The sequence below is a fragment of the Convolutriloba macropyga genome, chromosome 12 (genome assembly GCF_964194025.1).
Source record: "Convolutriloba macropyga chromosome 12, txConMacr16.3, whole genome shotgun sequence".
Taxonomy (NCBI): Eukaryota; Metazoa; Xenacoelomorpha; order Acoela; family Convolutidae; genus Convolutriloba; species Convolutriloba macropyga.
Window position 1 is genome coordinate 10,366,955 of NC_134479.1, and position 10,530 is coordinate 10,377,484.

The 10,530-nt window shown below is 36.2% G+C and overlaps 1 protein-coding gene across 1 annotated transcript; it reads right to left on the reverse strand.

The window, feature by feature from the left end:
* Positions 1-409: 409 nt before the first annotated feature.
* Positions 410-10,148, reverse strand: LOC142350609 (uncharacterized). Its single transcript, XM_075402499.1, has 5 exons — positions 10,098-10,148; positions 6,823-7,168; positions 5,611-6,169; positions 4,593-4,847; positions 410-852 (listed from the first exon to the last, which is right to left on the reverse strand). Exons 2-5 carry the CDS (start codon positions 7,023-7,025, stop codon positions 472-474), a joined length of 1,398 nt encoding a protein of 465 aa, XP_075258614.1. The 5' UTR covers positions 7,026-7,168; positions 10,098-10,148; the 3' UTR covers positions 410-471.
* Positions 10,149-10,530: the final 382 nt, after the last annotated feature.

The following is a 10,530-nucleotide window of genomic DNA, read 5'->3' on the forward strand; positions in this document are numbered from 1 at the left end:
TCTGGCATCATTCTGGTTCTCCAATAGCATTTAGATTTTTACGCCTACTTTAAAACATTTTTGAGATTTATTTTTTAAAAACTGGCTTAATTGTCAAAATAACAGCAAAACCGTTAGTATAAATTTTCATGGAGCTAAGTAGAGATTACAATAGAAATTAGAACCGAAGATATCGCAACATTGATCGGAGATGATCTTTAACAATTCATTTAGCAATTCATTGTTCGTTCTTCACTATAGAAAAATAGGATCTTTTCCGTTTGTTCCCCTCCCCCAGCTTAGTGGGTGCATATTATTCGCACCCCCCCCCCCAAACGCACGTGCCATATTTTTACATTATGATTTAACATGTAATGACACGTGCTGTGTAACTGGAGGGAGCATAACGTACTGGGTGGGGGGGGGGAGCTTAACGTACTGGGGGGGGGGGGCACAAAGGGAAAAGGTCCGAAAAATATTTTCTATCGTCGGTTATCTTGTTGTACCCATGATTGGAGGCAAAAATGACGATTGACTCTGATCATGGACTTCAAATGACGCTGTGTTCGATTTATTGGACGAAATTCCTCCAATTGAACTGTACATTAAACTGTGCAACCGTTTCTCGTCATTCGTATAAATTGGAGCTACTGTGCGTTTCAATACCAGAAAATCTGAATGAGACCCGAAAGGTTCCCGTTCCAACGAGGCCTTCACCAAAGCGTTCTGATTGGACGAGAATCGGACGGTTCTACAATGCCGCATCGAGTCCAGACATGGCTGGTCTTCGATATAGTCCAAGACTTTGGACTCTTCGAGTTCTCCTTCTCCCTCAAGTTGTCTTCTGTTCGATGCAGAATGTCTGTCGAATCTCTGTCAAATGAAAGATAGGATTAAGAGCAAGCAAAAACTTTAGGCAATGAACACCCGAGTTGACCACCATGTTCCTTACAAAATATAAGTTAGGGGATCTAAGCAGGACTAACTACTGTGAAAATGGATCAGTACTGTATTCGAACCAGCATCTCTTACATGCAAGCGTACTGTGCCAACCATTACACCAACTGGTCTTAAGACCGCGAACTTGGATAGGTCTTATAACCCATTCTCATGTTTTTTCTTGCTCCTCAGGGCTTCATTTCTCGCCAAATATAAGTTGAACAAGAAGAGCTTCTTGTCAAGCTATGTGTCAAAGTTACCTTATGCACAATTTACATAAGGTTGGTCTATCAACCTTCTAACACTATATGTAAAGACATAGAGAGTATGGTTTTGTAATATAAATTTATCTTCGGGTCATAAATGTGGCCTTTTAAATGAAAAATTTCAATCAATTCCCGGGTCGAGGTTTGGCGGTGAATTTTCGTAAGAAATGCGGTGAAATGCGGTGAAAAAAAATAATTTTCACCGCGTATTTCTTACATCTTATTGCGGTGAATGCGGTGAATCGCGGTGAATTATTTATTTTCACCGCGTTGTCAGTATTCTTACAAAAAAGATTTGTCCCCACATGGGTTCAAACCTCTGACCTCGTGCATGCCCTCCATTGCTTAGTCCACTGCGCCAACTTTCACTTACATCTTCGAAATTTCTTGTGAATTTAAATCAGATTGAGTAAACTTTGGAAAACATATGCGGTGAATTTTTGTAAGAAATGCGGTGAATTTCGCGGTGAATTTTTGTAAGAAATGCGGTGAAATGTGGTGAATTATTTTTTTTCACCGCATTCACCGCTTTCACCGCATTTCTTACATTATTTTGCCACAAAAATTGATGCGGTGAAGTTTTGTAAGAAATGCGTTGAATTTTGCGGTGAATTTTTGTAAGAAATGCGGTGAGATGTGGTGAATTATTTTTTTTCACCGCATTCACCGCTTTCACCGCATTTCTTACAAAAATTCACCGCATTCACCGCATTTCTTACAAAAAAATACCCTAAAACCTCGACCCGGGTTTATTTGCGAGACTATTTCTAATTTACTTGTAACTTACATCTGTTCAAACCTGTGCCACTAAAACTTTTCGCATCCTTGATAATGGTATCTAAATTCTCATGCTTAATGAGATGGATATTAACAGGAGTAAGATGATTGGAACACGTCCGGACCTAACGCCAAGTCCATTTCATTACTGGGCAAGTCTAATTACAAGTGTCACTTCACATTAGTGATTCAGAGCTATGATTATGTTAATTTTTAAACTTGGCATTCTAAATCCAAGTCTGATTTCAGACGCACACAAATTGCCGTTCGTATTTAGAATCATTAAAGATCTTAAGTATTGTGTTTAGGATGGCTTAACATGAGCTCCATTTTGGCTATTTTATATAGAAATCATCCCAGGTTGATGCACCAGAAAAAAACAATCTCCAAGACCAAAAAAACCTCTAATGTATTTTGAGTCTAATGATTTAGTGCGCATAAAACAAACTTTGCTTAAATTGACAAGAAGCAATACTTGTTCAACGTAAACTGAGCTACCGAGATTGATACTTGAGGAACAGTACCGAACCAAAGAACAGCTAATAAGAGATGTGCATAAAAAAGCTGCTTCCAGTCAAGTAGGCGGTTCTTTGGTAGGCGGTTCACGTGGACGCAATCCGAAAAAGGACCAGTTTTACAGTCGTTTATTTTTACAGGACCAGTTTATTTAACTGAAAATAAAATACTAAAGATCTGCCTATGTAAACATCGTAAATTTATTGATGTCGGCAACAGAAAATCAATGAATACCAACGAAAATCCATGAAAACTGGTTATAGAGGAAGAGGATGATTGATTATCTTGTACAATCTAGCTAGATTTCGAAAAACAATAGAGATTTTTGCTTTGCCTAGAAATATCATGCAAAATCATCATTTTTCTGGCCATGTTTGGGCCATGACAGAATGATCGTTTAGTTGAAGTGTTTTTGTTTCATCGCAATGTAATTTTGAATAAAAAACTTGTACCTAATTTTAGTTATTCTGTTTGTTTACACTCTTCGAGAAGTCGTTTAGGGTGAGAGGAAGGATCAGCTTAGCTAGAAATTTTTCAATGGTGTAGTCTATGATAAATTAGTTCGAGAAAAAGGCCTTCCATTTTCTGTCTGTGGTTGTGAAGAAACATATGAATCATAATTAATTCACCGCCATGAAATTCTTAACATGTATTTTATCCAGGATTGCAAGTAAAATAGAGTTCATGGCTTTTGTAAGATCCAATATCTGTCAAGATTGCCGAAAATTGATCCACCTAGTTGTTGAACTCTAAGAAACAAATTGTTGCTTTAGGATTATTCGTTGTTTTTTAAGATAATATTTCCAGACTTGATTCCAGAAAATAAGCTCACACAATTGTAAATAAGGTCAAGGTAACAATTTTTGGACGATAAATTATGATGATTAATCTATTTACCTCTTTAAAAATTGATACCCAGGCTGAGGTCCAGACCAAAATGGTTTCTGATCAGACCGTCCCAGACAAAAGCGACCTCTGATCAGAACAACCCAGACTGAAGTGTCCTCTGATTAGACTATCGTGCGCTCGAAGTTCCGTGTGCGCTTAAAGCGCGCTCAAAAACCTCCTCTGATCAGACTATTGTGCGCTCGAATCCGCCTCTGATCAGAGTGAAGTGCGCTCAAAATAGCCTATGATCAGACTAAAGTGCACTCAAAATCACCTCTGATCAGACAAAAATGCGCTCGAAGTTGCTTCCGTTTAGACTAACGTGCGTTCAAAACAGTCTGATCAGAGAATAATTTTTAACATGAACAATTCTCTCAATATCGCCATAATAAATTCATTTCAAGAAAATCGATGTTATCAATCTTATATTCAGCTCAGGAAAAGCAAATTCTTAAAGTATTGCTAATGAAAATAAAGCAAAAAAGTGGCCAATATTTTTTTAGTATGCCATTAAATCATCTTTCTAACTGAATAAATGAACTTAGACAGCTTTGCATAAAAACGTCTTGATCTACTTTGATTCCAAATCTTTTCATGGGTGAGCGGCAATTGCTATCAGCTGGACTCCTTGGTTCTGATCAAAGCCATCAGATTTTCAGATGGAGTTCTGATCGGAATGCTGCTTTTTTATTGACTCTTACCAGAGGCAACAAATTTTAGTGAAAAGAAAAAAATTTGAAAAAAGTGTGCTCGACTTGGCCTGTGGTCAGAATAGTGAACGCTCGAATTGGCCTCTGATCAGACTAGTGTGCGCTGGAAACTGCCTCTGATCAGACCGTGCCAGACCAAAGTGACCTCTGATCAGGCAAGTTTCAGACCATTGTCCAGACAAAAGTGCGCTCGAAGCCTTTTCCAGACCATGTTACTCGAGCGCACCGAGAACATGTGTGCGTTCGAAGATGGTCTGATCAGAGCTCAATTCGGTCTGGCCACCTCGACCTGGGTATTACGCGAACCAACTTTTGCGCAAAGTTATTTTTTTTTTCATTTTTCCTTGATTTTTTTCATTTTAAATGCACGCAATTGTTAATTTCAAGCTTTGATCGGTTTAGCAACACCACGTATACTTGATTTTGACTTAAGCCCCAACTCAGGTTAGTTTTTTCATAAAATTTTTCTATCGGCCAAAAGAAAGTACTTTTTTAAGATTATTTTTTAAGAACTCACAAATGGCATTTTTTTTCTGACAGCCTCCCATCTGATCTCAGCTGTCCTGTTCAGACTCAGAGCTCTAGTCCACCTCATGATGTTCATAACATGTCTCACTAGACCTCTAAAAGTGGACACTCGGGTGAAGTTCTTCCGACTTCCACCTGCATTCGGGTGGATTCCCATGTCCGCCTCCAATTTCTCCATTTTGAGCTTCACTGGGTCTATTCCTCTGAATTCCATTCGCTTGCAATCGTGGAACTCCAAAATTACCTGAAGAACAGAAAAGTTACTCGACCGGTCTTTTCAGATTGGGCAAAAGCAACAATGTTTTTCCCGTCCAGGTTACTATTTCATCTCTATATCTCACACCCTAGATATTTTGATATTAAAACCTCAAGCTAATTTTTCTACATATTTTTGGATTACATCCGCTTGTGCCCCCAATACGTTATGAACCCCCTAGATACATTCATTATAGCACCATTACATAGTGCCATTACATAGTTAATCGTTATGTAAAAATGTGAAACTTGCGCTTGGGGTGCAAATAATATACACCCCACTAAGCGGGGGGAGGGCACAAATAGAAAAGGGGGATCGTATTTTTGTTGCCTTGACTTTCATATGTGGAGATTACGTTGATTATAATTGCCATGGCTCCATCGCACTCACCACCGTGACGTTTTTCAACCCCCACCCCCCCCCCCCCCCCCCCAAAAAAAAAAAACATGTATAGGAACAGCACCTTACTATGTAAAAAATTGCAATTGCGGCCTGTGGTCTCGAATTGTCCAAAATTTCAATCTGACTTATCCAAAATCCCATAAGACTACTTGAAACAACGGGTCTTTGTCATTATAGCCCCCCCCCCCCCCCCCCCCCGCCTAGTGGTCAGAACACCTATACCTAAACATACCATGATGGGGGGCCATAATTTTGTGGGTGGGGGGCTATAATGGGAAAGACCCAATACAACTTTGCGTCAGGAACTCCTAATTTTCTTCATATTAAAATTTCAACCACTAATTACTACCTTTTGATCAGTCACGTGACTTCTCGTCCTTTCTCTGTTTTCCATCGCATCCTTCACGAAATCCTCCTTCAACTTTTCCACTAACCCGACTTTCTTCAAATCAATTCTCCTCAATTTCAATTCGTGGTCTTCTTTTGCCAGTTTTCGGGTCAAAATTGGTTTGAACTTCACCAAATTTTCAGGTTTATCACGCTGGTTCTTCTGTACGTCTTCGGGGGTTAAACTGGGTTTCATTAACGGAAAAGGCAAAGTTTGATTTCTCAAAGTGTAAATTTTTGAAGCTTTTTTATTGTTTTCTTTTTCCTTGTTAGCTTTGTTCATGAGTTTTTGGTTTCGTTCAGCTAGCGCCATTACGTGTGTTAAAGTTTTCGCTTTTGCGTAAAATTCAACATTGTCAATTTCAGGACATTTATAGCTCAACTCTGATAGTTTTTCCAGCTTTCGATAGGATAACGGAGGTCTGTATCGTTTCTGACCCTGGCGAAGAATTCTGTGGTCGATTGACTTTTGGTTTTGATCACGCATTTCTGGTTCTTTGTAGAATGTCATCACTCGTGACCTAAGACACAGAGGAGAATTGAGTATTTCAATTTCACGAAGTACCCCCCCCCCCCCCTAATTCTTTCGAAACACATTGTCGAAATAGGTTGTCAATATTTTCAAGCGCTGTTAGGACGCATAAATAGAAACTTGAACTATCCGTACCCTAGGTGAGGTGGTAGAATATGATTCGACAATTTTTTTCGGGGGGGGGGGGTAGAAAATATATGTAATTTAAATTTTTATATGATACAAAGTGATTTGGTTCTTAATATAGATTAATATATAAGTGCTTGACCTTTAGTTAAATTTGTAACATTAAAAGTTTTGAATGAAAAAAAGAACACTCCAGAAAGTACTCTTTCAAATTTTTTTTAGAGGCCTAACTTCAAATACTTTTTAGAAAAAGGAGTCTTATACTAATTATAATCTCGGATAGTTCATTATGATCGCTGATATTCGTTTCTAAAAGCTGGTTAATTACTTTCTGTAATTAAAAATAAGTTCTAAATCTTAGTTACAAGTCCATCAAAACAATATACCACATCAAAACGAATAGCCACATATAAGCAACTTTTCCTGAGCCAGTTAAAAATATTTTTTGTACCAGCTAAAACGAAAATAACAAAAATGTTCCAAAAAACGTGACTGGATAATGAAATCTAATTTTACCTGTTAAATTTTCCATTATTGTTGAGTCGAACATCCCAAATTTTGAACTCGTCATTAACAATTTGCACATTTCTGTTTCGATCGAAAGTCGGAATTGATTGCTGAAATTTCTTCTCGAATACTTCATTTTGCCGCATTGCGTTGCTAACGTAAGTTGTTTCTCTAGCACCGCCTCCTCCATTTAAATTGCGTTTTTCACTCATTTCTATTTGAAGAGTAAATGAAAATGTGATAAGTTATTTATTTGTTTCCAAATCGATATCTTTCGGAAGATTGTTTTGTTTGTGTCTCTGCAACTGGAGGAATATTTTGGTATATAGCGACACAAAACAATCATTGGCATAAACTCAAAGCAATGGATCAATGTAAATTTCTTAGCGTTTATTATGGATGCATTTTTTGTTATTTCACGCTTAATAAGCATAAACAAAAGTACAAAAAGACTAAAACCCACCTGTAAACGTACAGTAGAGTAGATAGCGATAAAAAGTGACATTTTATGTTGAGCATGTGACAAACTTCGAGTGAGTAAGCGAAGTTTTCGATACTCTATTTGATAATTTTCTAAGAGTAGAGTTACAAAATGCAACAAGTGGGTGAGTTTTGAACGTTTCATAAGACAAAGCTTAAGCTGAAGTTTAGTTAGGACAATTAGATTGCATGCTCGATTTTATCGGACATTCAGTTGCAACTTTCTAGGACTAAAAATAAATATAGTAGTCACATGAAGTAGCACCCACCGTTTTTCAAAGACTCACTTATTCGTTGATCCAGCAGTTTTTCAAAATGGGATTATATATACGTGAGGTCGTCTTTTAGAAATTTTGGCAGGCTTAAAGACTGGGAAAAACAGAGAACAATAACTTTTTCCTATTCACGATCCCTTCATCTTTTTCTTAGTTACTATCATAGTTTTTTAGGTCAACAGGCTTCCAAAAAAATCCAAAACAAAAAAGGTTATAGTACACGAAATTCTAGAAAATGTAAATAGAAGACGCCAAAACTTTATAAAACGAAGAAGGAAAGAATATTAGAAAACATTTTGTAAACCTTTTTGTTGTCTTAAAAGACAATTGTGTTTAGTCAATTTCCGCGAGCAATCGCGCTATACTTTCATCCCAGAAATGCCAGAAAAGCTTTGAAAGCAGCTTCAACTGAGAGTGCTAGTTTCAAAATATGCAAAATTTTAGGTGAATGTCAATCTGATGATTACTTCAATGGATGTACACATGAGTCTGATGATATTCACTTGCATCTTACTTTTTCAGTTTTCCTCAATGTGCTCCCCGCATGCTTTGTAGTAACGAATTGTAATTTTTTGTAACTGATAAATTTTATAGTATTGTTTATCTTAACTTTTTTCCTGGTTGATTAATTTGAATTTTCCAATTTCGTTTTTTTTTTCTGAAAAGTTTTGTTTATCGGTTTTTCGGCATTTTTTTCCCATTTTGTCAGATCTTTATTGAATCTTTTGGAGTCACTGACTCTGCTAGGTCATCAGTGATTCATTCCTTGAATACTGCATTTTGCAGAATTGCAGAATGGAAAAGAAAACTCTCATAATTTTGTGAGAACCATGAAAACAAAAACGATTCGAAGCATACGATCACTTTATTAAGTGACAAAGCATGCATGCTTTGTTCAAAATTCAAAACGCTTAAAAAGAATTAATGCCTGCAGCGTCAGAACAAAACTGGTTGAACACTATGAAACACTTGTTTACGAATGAAATATTTGTTTTCTTTGTCTGATTTTGAAACCTAAATTTTGGGACGCAGATTTTTGGTGCCCTCTTTTATTTCTTTTCTGTTAGATCTTTAGAATTCCATATAATGTCATGAAACACATGTTACAAGACTAGTTCGTGCTTGTTTTGAAGTTTTTTCAAAAAAAATCATCCAAGCTTAATAATTTTTATTATTATTGAACACTAAGTGCCCCAATAGTTTTATACGACTGTAGATGCGATCTTTTTGGAAAACGGAAAATATCAAACTCATAATTTCTCTGAGCAGCTCATTTCTGCCATTGTTCCACAACAAAAAAGAAAAACTTCGTTATTGACTGAAATAAAAGGAATTGAGACTAAATTTAAAGGTTCGAAATCTAAGACGTGAGCTGAATATATTCCGCAAGTTAAAGCCTCTTGACGCTTAAATGATGGTGTATTTTGGAAATTTTGCCACAGAATTTGCTGCTTTTTTACTGATGACGCATCTTTCATGCTTCTGTTTGCTAATGCATGTGAGATAACCTGTTGCTTATTCGATTCGATAAATTTTTTTCCCAGAAAGGCCTCTCTTATTTGGAAACCAAGAAAACACTTGTTTGGATAACGTAACTAAATTGACTTTTCTAGAGTCAACCCGGGTTGAAGTTTCTTTGATTTCATACAAGGATCATATATGATTTCATACTGTCCATACTTGATTTCTTAGTACGATGCTTGTATGAAACCAATGAAATCATATATGATCCTTGTATGATTACCAAGAAATCATATATGATCCTAGTACGAATACCAAGAATCATACATCTATTTTTTGAAAATCTTTAACCGTTTAAGATTTTTGTTTTTATTTGGTAGGGCATCACTCATATGATACCCCGGCATCACATTGCAATCCGCCAAAAGACCCTAACGTACAATATCAATTGCAAGATGGGCACAAAATAAAAGAGTAAAGTCCAAACAGATAACAAAATTTTTGACATATTCTGAAGCCAGTTTATACATATAAACGCTCATTTGTTAAAAAAATTAACCAAGAAGAAAAAAATGCATATCACGTCTGATTCGTTTTCTATATACGTGCAACCAAAAAGTTTTTTCAGCGCACACAAAGAATCAATTGTGGATTGCAAATGCGATATAATAATTTGATATGTCCTCTGACTACGTTTTACCAGAATTTGTGGCACCAGTCCATGTATTATGTGTCATATATGACCATGTAAGATATACAAGAAATTTTTTCAACTTCGATGGAAAATCAAAATTATACAGTTTTTAGTCTTTTAATTTTTTTGTACGATCCCTGTATGATTTCTAGGAAATCATATATGGTCCTTGTATGACTACCAAGAATTCATACAAATCATATATGACCTAGTATGATTACTAAGAATCATATATGACCTAGTACGAAATCAAAGAAAGTTGTATAATCGTTGACCCGGGAAATAATAAGAGTGGTTTGTCATCATCAACACTTGATAATATCGTCAGGAAGAGCACTTGCTCAAATACATGAGAGGCCAATTGACCGTCTTACATTGTCTTGTTGTTGGATGGCGAGTGTCTGCACTTCTTATAGTTTCTGCGGATCATTCCTAAAATGAGGTACAATGACAAAATTTAAAATCTTTTAGGGATGCAACAGTACAAAATTACTGCAATTTTTTCTAGGTGTACGACCCGGGTTGATAAAGCTTTCCTACCATAAAACGAACCATATATGGTACCTTACTTACAATAAAACGAACCATATATGGTACCTTACTTACAATAAAACTAACCATATATGGTACCTTACTTAAAATAACACTAACCATATATGGTACCTTACTTACAATAAAATGAAACATATATGGTACCTTACTTACAATAAAAATAACCATATATGGTACCTTACTTACAATAAAACGAACCATATATGGTATCTTACTTACAATAAAATTAATCATATATGGTACCTTATTTACAAA

Coding starts and splice junctions, on each gene's coding strand:
- LOC142350609 (XM_075402499.1), bottom strand. CDS start 7,025: ATGAGTGAAAAACGCAATTTAAATGGAGGAGGCGGTGCTAGAGAAACA. Junction 4,848..5,610: donor GTCACGTGACTGATCAAAAG/GTAGTAATTAGT, acceptor TCTGTTCTTCAG/GTAATTTTGGAGTTCCACGA. Junction 853..4,592: donor TCAGAAAAAAAATGCCATTT/GTGAGTTCTTAA, acceptor TTCATTTGACAG/AGATTCGACAGACATTCTGC.